This window comes from Chiroxiphia lanceolata, chromosome 6 (assembly GCF_009829145.1).
Source record: "Chiroxiphia lanceolata isolate bChiLan1 chromosome 6, bChiLan1.pri, whole genome shotgun sequence".
Taxonomy (NCBI): domain Eukaryota; kingdom Metazoa; phylum Chordata; class Aves; order Passeriformes; family Pipridae; genus Chiroxiphia; species Chiroxiphia lanceolata.
The window spans coordinates 34827389-34844148 of record NC_045642.1 but is presented as its reverse complement, the minus strand read 5'-3'; the positions used below and the strand labels follow the sequence as shown (position 1 = coordinate 34844148).

Genomic DNA, 16760 nt, shown 5'->3' with positions numbered 1-16760 from the left:
ATTAATATCACATGCCTAATGTTAGGTAATATGATTACATGCCTAAGTGACAATGTCAAATAAAATGATAAAGATCCCCTCCCTATAAGTAATGCATTAAATTTTTCTCTATAAGGCATATTGTTTAGTTAGAGACTGCTGGGACACTAGGACTACAAATGAATAGCAAAAGTATAAATCAGTGGTTTGGAAAAATACATCACTTTCAAGCCTCAAGAGCAGGGCAACCTTTAAAGAGTTGTGGTTAGACCAGGTATAATGACACCCAGTGTTGTACCTATGTCCCCATCTGTGACTCTGACCCCAGCTCACAACTGTCAATTAAGACTGGTCTCTTGAATGCCTATGCTCAGTCTACCCCCCCGAGTGGAGGCACATCTGACACTTTCCACCCCAAACTCCTTTGTAGTTCAGGAAAAATAATACCCCCTACCCTGTCACCCCCACAGCCTCCTCTGAAGTTCTCCATCTTTCTGTACTCACTGACTTAACATGTCAAGAAAATAAAATATTCCTTTAAAAAATCTGTTAATTCATTCATGAAGACATGTATTATTTAAAAGTCACACATTTGAGTAGATAGTTTACAAGATTATTATTCATTTCTAGGCTGCATACCTAGTCCTGGTCAATTTATATTCTATGCTGCTTTCTTGCTTAATTAGCTCTTCTTGTTTTGGATGCTTGCCCTTCTATATTATTGCAGCTAAGAAAAATACGCTTTTCTCCCTCTCTTTGCAAACTGTGTAAGCCAAGGTCATCAGTAAGCTGCCCATTGCTTTTATCTCAATGATACTCTCCTGAACACACTTTCAGTAGGTCAGAAAGTACCTAGTGATAATCAGCAGGAGTTGATTCTATGTTCTGTCTTGTCTACCTTTTAGATTATTTTAGGTTCTACCTAGAGTCACAGAAATTATTAATTTCTACCAATGAAAACTCCAAACAATTAATCGATAAGGATTTCCAATATTAATTGATTTTTTTTTGTTATTGTTTTAGGGTTGTCAGTGAGACATGATCGGTGAAACTAGATTCAGCAGGGCCATACTTCTAATATAAATGTCATTTCACTTTTTACTTTTCTCTTTCACACAGAGGTTTACCCTTCAGCTTCTTAGACATAAATAAACCCTGCACTGAGATGCAGACTCAGTATGGATACCATCTTGCACCTATGTACATTTTGCTGTAAAAGTTTTATTCCAAAGCAGGTGACAAATACCAGCACTGCAGTCAGGGTGCCAAATGGAATTACCTTACCCAGTCCAGTCACCAGATTCCTTGAAAATTATGAACCACCATCTTGTCTGATGGACAACTGACTTGTTCTCCTCCAAGCAAGCATTGTGTTAGGGACAGATGATTCCCCATGTGCCTCAGCCTGGTCACTGCAGCACAGCAGCTACTCCTGGCTCTTTGATCTGGAGCAATGGGGTGGCTATCACAACTCTACTGCCACCTGTCCTGGTGGCCAGAGGAGCAGAAGTGACAGAGGTTCCCCTAACCTAAGGAGGAATTGAAAATATTGAAACCTCCTTTCCAGGGTGGAGACTGTTCCATTATAGCTGACACCACTCTGGTGAACAGAGAAGCAGCTCACTGACAGCATTGTTGTACTGTTCCACGCTTTGCCATCCATGGGTTGTTTTCCTGATGGTTCATCTGTACAATTTCAAGCTAGGCCTAAAGCTCCCATGCATGATCAAGCCTGTTGAGGCTTTCTGTGAAGCAAGGCTCTCAAGCTTAGGAGAACGTATCACTTTAAAATCAGCTTTTATCTTAGCTTGTTGACTTTTACACATAAACATGAGGTTTTTCAAGAGGCATCCCTCTGAAAAGCTCTGAAACAGAAATCTCCACACATGAGAATTACAGGTCTCATCATGTATATATACAAACTTGCACATACAGGTTTTCTTCTAACCAAAGGAGGAAAGTGGCTATGAATATGCAACATTATGAAACATTCCTTGCAAGGTTATGTAAGTTTTTGAAAGGGATGAGGGGATGAATGGCATAGAAACAGAATATTATGTACATTAAGCAAAAAAAGATCTGAAATCTCCTGTGTCTCTTACCTGTTGATATTGTAGAAGAAATATATTGATTTAAACCTGCTTTCAGGTAAATAAAATTTGGAACCGCTTCTCGAAAAATATCAGAGCAATCCTCCAACATGTAAAAAGCTTAGGCACAATGACAAGGGGTTATTCCTTTGATTATATCTTATCCCTCATATCAGTTAATATTCATAGAAACTAAATGTTCAGCCTGTTCTTTATAGCTTTAATTCAATCATGTAACGTTCCTTTAACTATTTTATTTATGTGTATTCTTCTAGTCCAAGGCTTTTGTCACCGTGTTCATCTCACTAAATATGTGTACTTCCACTCAGTAAATATGGGTACTTTCAAAAATTATGCCTCAGTTTAGCAACAGATGCTTCTTAAAATATTTAGAATTTTAAAGTGTAAAGAAGCCATCAGTAGCATTCTGATTTGTGTATAAATATTTATTTAGCACACATTCTGGCCAATGTACTGCCCTTGATTTTTGTGCAAAACTTACAGTAACTTCAATGGATATTCTGAGCTCATGACTAGAGAAAAATATGGTTAATTCAGCAACCCAGATGCTTTGATATCCCAGAATAGCAGCAGTGCGTCTAGTGAAGGAAATGGTGAAATAGGAGACTTTGTGTCATTCTGAGCTTTCTGTTGCTGGGCTCACATTTGGGTAACAGCTCAAGTCAGAGCAGACTCTGGGCTATTCTAATTCTTTTCAGAGAATTTTAGCTAGGTTCCTACCAACTGAGGCAGAACCACAGTTAGAAGTTAAGAGGCCAATGGCCAGAAAAGGTCTAGAAATATTTGCTAGAAATCCTATGAGAGGCTTTTATGTGATAAAGTTTCTATGTGGAAAAAAATTAATATGAAATAAATCTGTTTGATGGAGGAACATGGGGCCTTCATCACTGAAATGAGATTATAAGGCAAATAATTTCCTTTCTGCTAGTGCTGGCATGAGAAGTGTTATAAAAATTTGGGTCTATTTGCAGCGTCATTGTAAAAGTAGATCCTTGATCACATATCTTTTCTCACAATAAAGAAAAAAAAAAACAGATTGCAGACAAAACTGAAGTGTATCTAATATGCAGCATAAAACTTAATCGGAGGCAGAGCAATTCTAAGATGCTGAGAGCTAGCTCCAGTCTCCTAAAGCTTTCATCCTTGCTTTTCTCCATATTTTCTAGGTTTTTGGTAAACATTTCCATTAGCATGTCAGGATTTTAAAAGAAGATAAAATGGCAATAAAACAGAATACCTACTGAAGACAGCAAAGTCACAACGGTGTAATACTGAAAAATAATTTAATAATTTTTAATAATTCCTCTTACTGAAAAAAACCTTTCTACTATGATATAAACTACAATAATACACAACAAATCATTTTAGCTTATAGGCAAATGTTTCCTCCACTAATTGCACTAGCATCAGACATGCTATTCAACGCCTGAGGGAATTCTTACAAAGATATTCTCACTACCCAAGTACCTGCTATTATTAAGACCCAGAGTCTAAATATGAGATAAAGTGCACTACGGCAAATAAGGTTGCCAAGATACTAAGCCAAGGTTGCTCTCAGTGTCATGAAAAAATCCTAACATGTTTTGATCTTAAAAATTATCCTCAAATTGCCTGGTGCATTTGAGGTGTCTAGATGGCTTAGCAGATTTCTACTTAATTTAGTAGGCCTATATTGTCACTAACAGGAATCTCTCTGATGTATTTTCAGGATCATATGAGAATCAAAATAAAGTGAAAACTGAGGAAATCATCTGATTTTCGGTAGCTCAGCCAGCTCCTTTTGCAAATACATATTTAAGGATTAAAATTTATACCCTAAAAAAATGCACAAATAAAATAATGCAAATTTGTATGCCACAAAGATAATGTTTTCCTTTATGTCAATAGAATACGAGTGCAGTGCATTAGCAGTACACATGCTAAGGAACACTTTTTTACTTTTTTATATAGCAGCGGCCACGTAATTCTCTGTTTCCCTTCCTTCACTTTGCCAGCAAGGGACATTCAAGTGCCATGGGCAAAGCTGGACAGTCACCATATCCATATGCTCTAACTACCCTACACGCCCAGATGACTTTCAGTGGAGAATGACAGGCCACAGTCTACATCATCACCGGTCAGCTTCTTGCATCTTCATGCACTCACATCCTCAGGCACTACTTTGCATGCCAAGGCAGCACACGTGCAACAACCACCTCCATGACTCTTGGACTAGAAGTCACATATGGGATTTCACAGATCCATACAGTTCAGCACCAGGGACACTGGAAGGATTCCAGTGATGAGGAAACATTTCAGCAACATATCCAAATCATGTCAGATGCATAAAAGAATCAAGTCACACATTAGGATATCCTGGAAGTAGACAGGAACTGGAATGGCAGAGAACAGAAGTAAACAGCATTCAGAGACCTGTGATAACTCAGGACAGATATAATGACACTTTTATGTTAGAACACTAGGTTCTGAACAGGGATATGATCACTTATGAGTGATTTTGTTGGCATAAGACTGATTTCTCCTTCATTTGCACGGACTTAGAATATTCACCTTTTTAACAGATGCTAAAAAAATGCCGTTTAAAAGCTGCTTGACAGAACTAGTCATTACATGAAAAAGTACAAAAGTACAGTTAATTTGCTTAACCTGGATAAAGTACATTACATGAGAGCATAGTCACTTTTGTAATTTCAATTTTCCTTATGATAACTGCCTCTCAGACACATCTCGTTCACAGCCATCAGACCATAAAACTAGGCTATTAAGTTAAAACTTGCACTTTAAAAATCCACAAAACCTTGCGCTAGAAATATGAACCGTGACCACTTTAGTTATTTAGGAGATCTAGGCATTTTCAACATTATTACAAGGGGCCATTAGACAGGCTGAATCCATAGTCTTTATTGATTTAAGAGTCATTCAACTGTACTTAGAAAAGTGTTACTCAAATGAGCTACTATTGCAAGATTATGACTTTTAGAGTTTTACATTTATACTAGAAGGCAGCCAGGAAAACTAAACATTAGATCCAGCCTAAGGTCTCATTAACTTCAATTAAGTTTCTTTTGTGTTTATCTTCAATTTGCCTCACTAACTTTTCTTGTTGGCTCTGGGTGAAATAGAGCAGATCACAGCCAAGTGAGAAACCCAGCACTCAATGAGAAGCAGCTACAAAAGTGATTAAACAGTTTTTCTGTGGTTTATCATTGTTTTTTTTCCTTTTTGAATTTTTCTGTAGATATATATAGGAACACATATATGTAAGTTTTGATTTTCTGCCAATGTTGTGTGGGGGTACAACTGCCGCCCCATGGGTCAAATCCAGGAGAAAGTTTGGAGAAAGGGGGTGCCCTCTGAACCTTGTGAAGACCCTCAACTGGAGGGTCTCCCTTATTCCTTTCATCCTTATTCTTTCCCATCCTTACCCTTTTTCCATCCCCAGCCTCCACACAGATCATTTTAGGTTGATTTTAGTTGTAAATTGATTTATTTTAGATTTTAGTCTGATTTTGCTCCATGTGCTTTAACTATCTAATAAGTAGTAGAGTGAACCTTGCCAACCAACTTCGTCGTGCCTTCACTTTTACGTTAAACCTGCTTTTAAAGATACCTTTGCCAGTGATTCTTTGAGCAACCTAAAGCACTCATTTGTGACACACTGCAATGACAGCGCAGCATAAACATTTTAAAAACATCCATAGCCACATTTCCTAGGTAGAAAATGGATGATGTGATCAGTTAGTATGGCAGTCCCAGTGAATTTTACTGTTAACTGCAAAGGACACAGGATTTCAACTTCAGAGTTTTTTCTCCTGACTCTTAGAAACGATTTTACCCCTTTCTAGCTAATGTCTGCAATTAACCCCTTAAAATCATGAATTTATACTGACACAAAACTTTTCATAAAGGGATAGAGAGCCAGATAAACAGAGTGGCTCTTACTGCCCTTCTGAAATCCAAGCCCAAAGATTTCATTGCTTTGCAAATTAATCAGATAGTAACACTTCGCACAAATGTCTATTCATCCCTCAAAAGTATCTTTCTGTATTACCTCCCCTTCATTTACTGATATTTTCAAAACAAAAAGTGTTCTCTAAACATTACTCTCAAACATAGCATTTTTAAACGACTGTAACTCCTTAAGAAAGATCTCATTATGTTTAAACATATTTATACTTTATAATAAAAAATATCTGAAATAAAAGCTATTGTTCTAACATACAAAGTTAGTTATTTTGATATGCAGTCTTTTCTGCATAATGAATGTTAAGTAGTTTCAAAACTCTGGTTTGAAAAAAAAGCATACAATAAAAGTACAATATAAATAGTTTATTACGGGTTTTTTAAAAGAGCTCAGCAATATCCTTTCAAAACATTTTATACAGTGTTCTTTCAATATGAAACAATTCACATAGGGAGAAAAAAATCTCAATATATAACTATAGTCATTATTAATGTACTGAATTTGTCTGTCACACAAAAATCATAGTAACTACAGACTGTTTCTGAGTATTTTTCCTGGTTTTATTCTCTCTAAAAATGGAAAAGAATACCATGTATGAAAATAAAAACGCCCTTTACCCTTCACTTCATATTCACCAAATACTACAAAGCTCATGCCACTTCAAAAATAAAAAAAAAATCAAACCCACTTTAGTTAAATAAATATGGAACTATTTAAATAGAGAATGTCATGTATCTTACAGATACTAATTTAGAAATAGGATTAAAAACTTCAGGTTTCAACTACTGAAAATTGTATAATAAACAAGGTATCCTAAAAGGTAGTTTTTTCAGAGGAAAATAAAAAAGAAACAAACTTCATTCTTGTTCATAATGTATAAAGCTCCACTGCACTTACACTTTTTGCCAGCCTCTTCGGCACAAAGGACAAAGCCATCTACTTACCAGAAAGTATAGCTACAGATTCTATTAATACAAAATCAGAATTATTTAATTTCAGCTAAAAGTAATTTTCAGTCTCTTATATTTAATATAACGAGAACATGACTTCCTGGCAAAACTGCTTGTCTGAGTTATTATCACATCTTAGAGAACACTTCTTTTACTGGTTCAATATGTATGCTAGAAGGAAAGGAGACTAGAACAGATAGTAAGCACGTTTGTAAAGTTAATGATAATTTCTTGTCCACTTCTCTTACATAAAAATAGTTCAGTAATATATGAATTGATCAAAAGAGCTAGAGAAGGCGAGGGATATACAAGGAAGTGGAGTTAATCAAGTGGTGAAATGGATTGATTATAAATCCTAACATTATAGCATTTATATAAAAAGGGAAATAATCTAATTCCTCATCTCCAAGATGAGCAATAGATCTCCAAGCACATTAAAAAGCATTTTTTTCTATTTTATAGAAAACAGAATGTTCTATAATGCCACATCAACATTTTTCTCATTAAACCTCATTTTTTCTCATTTTCTCATTTCTCCCCTTTTTCTACTTTCTTCCTTTTTTTGTATTTTTTTTTCTAAAAATAACCATTTTTTAAAAATATGAAACAAATACAGCAAGTGTCCTTTGCTTGCAACATATAGGGAGCCAGAAGAAAGTAAAGGGACCATTTTTTCTATATTGTGGCAATTACCTTGTCTTTACTTTTCTGGTAGTTGTCATTGAACATAAAATACTACGCAGAAAAAGGTAAAACTTTTAAAATATCTGATTCATGGAGCACTGCAGATTGCTGCAACACTATTAATACAGTAAGAATGTTATTTATAAATTAATTTAGCTAAAGGAATGCAGAGTGACTTTTTTTTGCATTTTTTAAAACATCTCAACATTCATATCTCACAAATTATAACAAGTAGACAGTTCCGAAGACAGTATATTAACTCTTCACCAGCTCATCTGTGTAACAGAAAAAATATAATCCTCTTTAGTTAATTGTTTGGTCTAACATAAGTATTTTAATAATTATGCAACCAAAAGTTTAAATCTATGATTTCATAGGACATTATCCAGTTTTGATAAAAACAATATATTCTCCTGTTGCTCAGTGAAGCTAAGCTTTAAGCTCTTTAAAGTGAATAAGGTGGTGTCTTTTCAAATGTGGGGTCTGTCTGAATTTTTTTCCACAAACTAAACACTGAAAAGGTTTGTGTCCAGCATGCATTAGGTAATGTCTTTCAAGCTTAGAAGGAGATTTAAAAGTTTTAAAGCAGATATTGCATTGATACAATTTGTTAACAACTTCACTTTTCTCAGTACCCTCAGAAAAATCATGCCAATAACTGTAACAGCTTTGCTCTGTTTCCAACAATTTACTACACAAATACAGCTGTGGGTTTCTACTGCTGGTGTCAAGCACAAAATTCCCCGACTCGATTTCAACTTTGATTTCAGCTGCTTGGTTTGACTGAATCAGCTCAAATTCTTGAAAGCCAGATGGCTGTGAAGGTGTTTGAGAATAACCCACAGGCTGAGAAGACTTAAATTCAGTGTGATCTCCCTGATGATTGAAAAGTTTGTTCAGGTTTTCAAATTCTACCTGGCAAATGGGGCTTTTACAGGGTCTCTTTTCAGTATGGGTGAGCTGATGTCTTTTTAAGTGAGCTAATTGTCTAAATGTCTTCCCACAAACATTACAGCCAAAGGGCTTCTGTCCCGTGTGTATAAGATAATGTCTTTGAAGTTTGGATGAAGATGGAAAAATTTTTTCACATCTGTCACATTTACACACTTTGTGTCTGTTATGTCTATTTTTAGCAGAAGCTGAAAAAGCACAGTGACGTACTTCTGGATTATCAAAGAAGTTATCATTCGATGAACCAGAAAAAGCATCAGCTTTATTATCCAGTGAATCATCAACATTTAACATGCTTTCACCAGTAAGCACACCTTTTAAATTAACACCCAAGTTGTGAGGTTGCAGGTACTCTTGCCAAGGTAGCGGCACAGTCAACGTTCTTTTCATCTGATTACTAAGTGCCTTATGCATGTCAAGGTTGCTGTGGCAATCCCTGGAAGGTTTAGTGGAGGCATGCTGATCAGAACACTGATCTCTAGCTGCAACCAGGTCAGGATTTCTAACATGACCTGATTTGGTTTTTTTTCTGTCAGTCAGAGAAAAATCTGTTGCCTTTGCTCCAGTACGCTTCAGTTTCATCAGGATCTTATTTTTCATGTTGACTGTGTGTCTGCAAGCTGTTGTACCATTATTTGAACTTCTGGTGTCTCTTGGATAACAACATTTGTGCAAATTTAGAACATGCTCTGTTTCAAAACACTGCTCACATGCTGGGCATTCAAAGGGTACAATATAAATTGAGTGAACATCATGTGGGTCATTCTCCTCTGACTCACGTGTGTCAGCATTCTTGAAACTATCCCTCTTCCCTTCCAGTAGGTTGTGTGGTCTGGGATACTTAAGAGCCTTTGCTTTGCATACAGTACTGGGGAAAGTCTTATTTCTGGCATGGAGCTGTTTATGCTTCACAAGTTTGCTCTGTATTTTAAATCCCTTCTGACAAAAACAGCACTGAAAAGGCCTTTCTTCTGTGTGTGTGAGCTGATGAATTTTCAAGTGTGTTGACTGTCTGAAAGATTTGCCACATGAAGAACACTTAAAAGGTTTCTGTCCAGTGTGAATAAGGAAGTGTCTTTCTAGCTTGGATCTTGATGGAAATGTCTTGTTACATGATTCACAAGTGTGAGTTTTCTTTCTCTTTCTGGCACCACGCAGATGATCTGACTTCAGACACTGATGCAGCATCCACTTCTCTTCAGTTTTAAAATGTTTCCAGCACACAGAACACTGAAATATGCCACAAGTGACCCTGCCTTGCTCAGAATTCATGGAGTTTTCTGCTTGTTTTGTATCATTCTCATAATTTGCATTATGAAGCTGCTGATGCTTTAAGAAAGTTATTACATTTTTGAAGTTTCTATAACAAACAATACACTTAAAAGGCAGATTATGGGTTAACTGATGCCTCTCCAGGTGGACTAGCTGCCTAAATGTTTTATTGCATACATGACATTTAAATGGCTTTTGACCAGTATGTATGAGATAATGCCTAGCTAATTTTGATGGAGTTTCAAACTGTTTATAGCACGTGTCACAAATATATGGCTTTTTCTTGGGTATCTTGACAGCTGTTACACACTGCTGAACTTTTAACATTTTTAAAGGGCAATTACACCTTGCCTACTTTTAGTTTCTTCAGATAGGTGTCTCAAGTGATATCATCAATTGCACACTAAGATGGAAGGCTGTAGAAGCAGCGAATTTTCTTAGGAGAGATATTCTTAAATCTCACAGGTCCCTAAAACAAGAAAAAGAGTATTATTTAGCTTATATTAATATATGATTGCTAAGTTTGTCTCTTGTTTTCTACATAAGAGACCAAAAGTACCTAGATTAGAATACTCTTGATTTAACTTGGCTTAAAATACTTTCCTTGTAACAAAGTAATCACTTGTTATGTTACATGGTACAGAAAAACTATAATACTTTCCAGAAGAAAATGAAGTTTAAGTCACCTGTGCTTTAAACGCAGCTACACTGTATTTTATATTTACAAATAAAGCATATTCTAAAAAAAAAAAAACAAACCAAAAAACCCACACAAGAACTTATTGTAAAAAATTTCTTCCTTACAGGAGTAATTCTAACTCCCAAATACAATATTTAAGAATATGAGAGAAAAAGAGAAGAACTAGGGTTTCTCGGGCTTCAGAAATCAGTGTTAGTGACAAGAACACTTAGCTTCAATGTATTGTTAAATTTACTATTTACATTTTTGCATCTTACCTACTGTATCCAGAAGTGTAATCATTTTTGATTTCTCTCAAATGGCAAATGCTGGAGCCAGTCAGGAAGAGCAACACACTAGCCATAAACTACAACCAGAAAAACACAACCCCCAGAACATGGAAAAAACACAAGCTATGTTCACTATCTCACTATAAAGCAAGAGTATCAGAGCTGTGATACCAAACCATTCATATACTGTGAAGTCATGAATACAAAGGTAGTTACCATAATTCATCATAATTACTGTTTTAGTCTAAACCACAGTAATGAAATAGTATTAATTTTCCTTGAATTTTCAACAGATGGAACACAGTTGGGCAAGCTACTGTGTCTCAGCTGAGGCTTAATGACTTATAAAAAAGAAACAATACCTTTGCAAATTCCTGAGTGTAGAAAAGTTATTAAAATATTCATAGGAACAGCCAGAAAGCACTTCAAGCAAACATTTAGCCCAAGCCTTCCACTATGAGGCCACCTCATGTCTATGACCACTCCAAAGTGGCCCTAACAACTTCCACTGAGGGAGGTTCCAAAATCTCAGCAAGGGTCCTGTTCCAATGTGTCACCTTCATAGGAAGCTTTTCCTTGCGCTCAGCGGAGCCTTTCTTTACTACAAAGTTATTTTCATTGTTCTCTGCCACAATTTTATGTATTCCAAGTCTGAATTATCTCCTTTTTTATAAACTAGGAAAATTCTGGGGTTTTCTAAGTATTGCTTTTAGATCCACCAAGAAAAAAAAAAAAAGATTGGTCTTTTAAATCATCTAAGACAGATTAAGTATTCCAGTCCACAAGCATAGTACAAAAAATAGAATTACTTACATTACCCATATAAAAGGGATGGAGGGAGCAAACTTTAAAGCAAGGGCATAACAGTTAGGACTTGTGAATTGTAGTATCAAAACACCACAAACTATAGTTAGTAGAAATGTCTTCTGTATCTTAAAGTTACGACAAGCTGTATAAGTGTTCAACATACCAGCTGAATAAAAAATTCATTTATTCAGTGTCTCCAAACCCCGTCATTTCACAGTTAATGCCCTTAGTTTTTAAAAATTCAGAAATATCCAAAACATCTATTCAAAGTAACTGCAAAGAATAAAAGCCTACTGCAACTTACAGCAAGTTAAATAAAATTACAATGAGATTTGAGAAACATGCACAAAGACTGAAGGTATCTGGTGAATCGAGATTTTTCTTAAGCTTAACTGAAAGAAAACATGATCATCTGGTAGGATTGTTCCACCTCTAACAGACCTGTTCCTATATAATTGTGGGCCTTAATAAGTAACATTTGGATGTCTGCCTTACATGTGGTTGTCACTACACTAAAAATTTACTTAATCTCACTGAAATACTTCAGGATAGATAAAGCAGTCGAGAAAGTCAACTTTTACTTTCCTATTCTCTTTTCCTGTGGAATTCTAACAGCTACTCAGTTTCAGTCTTCTTTTGAAGAAGCAAAAAACCCACAACACTTTTGGGAGATCCCCTTTTCCTCCCAGTTGTTGTCACATTGTGTGAAAGATGGAAATTTAGAGAGAGTTAAGTGTGTGACACCAAATGTCTTTTAGTTTGTGCTACCATGAAGCTAGAGACAGGCAGTCTGAGAAAAGCAGAAAAGCTTCGCTGCTATGCTGAGTTTCCGTGCAGCTCAAGGCAGCTTCCATTAAAGAAAACCTCCCGCAGAAAAACTGTAAAGACTGACGAATTTCAGATAACAGACTGTCATACAGATCTAATTTACACATCAGGAAAATGCTCAAACACTACAATGGCATGCAAAGAAAAAAAGTCCGAAGTAAGAGACAGCTGTGGCACATTACACAAGGGATTTTGTATTTAGCTTATAATTTTTTTAAAGTTTCTATCTCGTGAATGAGGAAAATGCTCTGTAGTACAAGGTGCCAAAAGCACAGTATAGCTTCTTGCTGTGATCTGCTTGCCCTGTGAAAAACTAAAGGCTCAGACAGGGTAAACTAAGGGGATGCGGGGGAAGGAGAAAGGAGCCAAGATGGGCATTACTGTGTGGCCCAAATACATTTTCAAATCCTATTTACTAAGGACAGGCTTCTCCACATCTATTTCAGGGTGCTCTCTGCCTTGCACATCTAAGGAATAAACATGTTGCTGCTGAAGATCAAAGAGCAAAAGACAAGCTTGGAATATTGCTTCCTGCCAGCCTTGCAAGTACACAGGCTTGTCCTAATTAGAGTTAGAAAATGTACTTCCCTATGTGATAAGGATTTAGTTTGTGGCGTAAGTCCAATTTACTATTAAACTGACACTACTTTCATCTTGGCTGTAAGGTCATGCAGAAAAATAGAATCAAGAAATAACATACGCCATTGAAGGTCCACAGAAGATCCTCCTAAGTAGTATTGTTTAGTGATTATTTACAGATTATTTTTTTAATATTACAGAGGGCAGCAAGCTGCAACAACATGAAACCATAATGGAAGAAAATTCTGAATTCAAATCTAGTCTTAACTAATCAGAGAAGTTTGCCTTGTTTTTGTTTGTTTTTTAAACAAGAAACCCTCAACAAAACCAAACAAACAAACCAACCAGGAAGGGCACTTTAATAAGAATAAATACAAGGCCTTCAATTTAGACCAGAATAACCAACTGGAAAGGGGAAAACTTACTAGGTTATAGTTGTGCAGGAAAGACCTAGAGTTTAAGTTGGAACAGAAGGTGAATATGCCAAAAGCTACCATCCATACCAGGATGCATGAACAGATGTAAAGCTTTGACAGCACATAAATCTTTCTTATTACTTACTACTGTTTAGAATGCAGCTGGAGTACTCTATCCAATTTTGAATACTGCCCTTCAAATCCAGTCAAACATATGAACTAACTGGAATGAATTCAGAGAAGAGGATCAAGAATGATCTGAGCTTAAATGACAAATATACAAGAAAGGATTAAAGTAACTGGGAATGTTCAAACTAAAACAGAAGAGACACAATTAAAAAGAGCACACGCCCTACAAAACAAAGCATAAGAACCACTTTTAAGGCAAACAGAAATAAGCTGTTTCCCAAACCATTTACAGTTGTGAATGGAAATGGCTTCAAATTATAGTAGAGGACTCAAGTACATTATTGTCCTTACAGCTACAAAGCTTTTTTTAATGCACATACAAATAAGTTATGGGGGGAGATTGCTCTGCCTCCAACACTGGAGGTTTCCAAAAAAGGTTGTACAAACATCTCTCAAATTCCCACACCCATATAGTTGACCCTATACAGATAAATATTCTTGCTTGCTTTCCAATTGCTCATTACTGTAATTCAAAACAAGCCACTTAAGACTTGAAAACTCAATATATTTCAAAATTTGCCATGGAGGGTTCTTCTGCATTATTATTAGTAGTATATCCTCAGATCCTTGAGGCATGGTAATACTTACAGCTTCCCAGAAACAATTATATAAGAAAATGAATTATAATAATAGATGGGTGAAGAAACATAAGTCGCTTCCAGTTATACTAACTACACAACAGAAAAGTGAAAATCTAGCTGCTGATTTATGAAACATAGTATGTGACAGAGCAAGAGGAACACGAGCACTGAGACAAACACGCTGTCTGATGGATTTCCTCACCAGCTCTCCCAAGAGAAAAGTTTAGATTGGTGCCACGGGGACACAACTCACACTAGAAATGGAACCTTCACCCGCCAGTTGTGCAGAAATCAACTGTTATTGCTCCTCAAAGCTAACACCCCTTATTCTCCCCTATCTTCCTTGCATATTTCCAAAATACTTCCTGAAGCAAACAAAATAAAAGATTTACGATGATGAAGCAGGGCTGGTTTAAGGATAAACCTATGTTCTGCTGCAGGGGCTTGAGACCTCCGAACTGCCACCAACACTCCCCACACACGTAAATCCAGTTAGAAACCTCAAAGCAGCAGCGAGGCAGCCTTTGCGGACAGCAGACTGTGCACACACACAGCCTCGCACACACACACAGCCTCGCACACAGAGACACAGCCTCGCACACAGAGACACAGCCTCGCACACAGAGACACAGCCTCGCACACAGAGACACAGACTCACACACACACACACAGAGACACACAGACTCGCACACAGAGACACAGACTCACACACACACACACAGCCTCGCACACAGACACCCCGCGGGTGCTCTCCCGTGGCGCACAGCGGGTCCCTGCCGAGCCCCGGGCCCGCCCGGCCCCGCCGGGTCCCCCAGCGCGCAGTGACCCCCCGGCCCAGCCCCCCCGCGCTGCGCTGGCGGCCGCAATGCCGCGCCGGGGCCGCACCTGGGCCAGGGCCCCTGGCCTGCCGGCCGAGGGGAGGGCGGGGAGCGGAGGCGGAGAAGGGAGCGACCTTGAGAAGCAACCACCGCACCTTCACCGTCCTCATCCCTCCCGGGGTTGCTGCCACCTAAACTCTTCCCCCCGGATGGCACCGGGACAACGGGAAACCCGGCCCGGAGCTTTCCGTTCCCCCGCGCAATCCGGCCCCGCCTGCCGGCGCCCGGGCCCGGGGCTGGGGCGGGGGAAGCGCCCCAGGCTTCACTTCTGCCTAGGCAGAAAATGTCCTCTGGCTCTGCTGATGAATTATTAGTTGGTGGTGACACGTTATTCTCCACAAATAAGACATATTTCCTATTTTAGCATCCTAAAAGCAAGGAACAAATTCCCGGTGGTTGTGGGGTTGCAACTAAACCGGAGTTATAGCCTGTTGTGTGGTAAACATCATAAGGCCAAACCTAGTGGCTTAAAAGGCTTGGAAATGGTGCCTGGAAGGGAAGGGGGGAAAAGACACTTTCCAGGAAATCTAAAAGCACCTTCAATAATATATGCACACAAACGTATCAGTTTTGCCGCCTCTGCAGGAGAAAGGGATCAAACAAGCACAGGAGCTCATGGGCTGAAGGACAGACGGATGACCTGCAGTAGTCAGAGCTCCCTTGGTGGCTGCAGGTTACCTCCGAGATTGGCAGGCAAAGGGCTGAAGATATCCCAAAAATGACAGAAACTGTTTACAGCTGGGTCCTGCATCTAGTTCTGGAGTCCCCAATACAACAAAGACATGGACCTGCTGGAGCAAGTCCAGAAGAGGCCACAAAAAGGGTCTAGGGTCTGATGTATCTCTCCTGTGAGGACAGACAGAGAGCTGGCGTTCAGCCTGGAGAAGAGAAAGCTCTAGGGAGATCGTATAGCAGCCTCCTTGTGCTTAAAGGAGGCTTATAAGACTTTCCAAGGCCCATAGTGGCAGGACAAGAAGCAACAGTTTTAAACTGGAAGATGGTAGATTTAGATCAGACATAAAGAATAAATATTTTACCAATGAGGGTGGTAATACTGGAACAGGTTGCCCAGAAGCTGTGGATGACCCATCCCTGGAAGTGTTCAAGGCCGGGTTGGATGGGGCTGTCCACAGCAAGGGGTTGGACTAGATAGGCTTTAAAGGTCCCTGCCAACCCAAATCACCCTATGATTCTGTGATTGTGCCAGCCAGCTCACTCATACTTTTCTTTTAGGTGTCCTTTTACAGAGATTTCACCTGACTCCTAGCAGGAGGAACAGAAGAGGGCAAAACAGACAAAAAATCAAAGATGTAAATCAGTAAAGATTTAAAGAGTCTCCAGTAACTTGTGTTATCTTTCTGCTGTGTGTGTTAAACCCTCTCTTCCAGTCCTACTGAGAATTCAAGAGGCAATCATGAATGCTAAGTGAACTCCGAGCAACTACTATATATATTAAAAAAAATTGCTTACTCATGAATTTTGTATACATCAATGAAAGAGAAGTTGGCAGCATTTACAGGCCTAAGGATAGTTTTTCAGGCCCTGGTATCTCTGCAGCACTGTCCTTGAGATGTAATTTTTGGTATCTAGAAACAAATGTCT

The 16760-nt window shown here is 38.2% G+C and overlaps 1 protein-coding gene and 1 long non-coding RNA gene across 5 annotated transcripts in view; one reads left to right on the top strand and one right to left on the bottom strand.

Moving 5' to 3' along the window:
- LOC116788704 overlaps nt 1–5000 on the top strand; it is a 41768-nt gene extending 36768 nt beyond the window's left edge. Inside the window, exon 3 of the long non-coding RNA XR_004357742.1 lies at nt 3799–5000. This is a non-coding gene — a long non-coding RNA (uncharacterized LOC116788704). The remainder of the gene's footprint in view (nt 1–3798) is intronic.
- ZNF770 (zinc finger protein 770) lies at nt 3461–15367 on the bottom strand. 4 transcript variants are annotated; one of them, XR_004357738.1, is made up of 3 exons: nt 15166–15367; nt 10258–10380; nt 3461–4462 (listed from the first exon to the last, which is right to left on the bottom strand). XR_004357738.1 is itself a non-coding variant. In XM_032691728.1 (2 exons), exon 2 carries the CDS (start codon nt 10236–10238, stop codon nt 8118–8120), a length of 2121 nt encoding a protein of 706 aa, XP_032547619.1. In that variant the 5' UTR covers nt 10239–10380; nt 15254–15342; the 3' UTR covers nt 6399–8117. The 4 variants fall into 4 exon arrangements, 3 of the variants coding, with proteins under 3 accessions (XP_032547619.1, XP_032547616.1, XP_032547617.1); XM_032691728.1 differs by lacking the exon at nt 3461–4462 and having other exon boundaries at nt 6399–10380; nt 15254–15342; XM_032691725.1 differs by lacking the exon at nt 3461–4462 and having other exon boundaries at nt 6399–10380; nt 15166–15341.
- Nucleotides 15368–16760: the final 1393 nt, after the last annotated feature.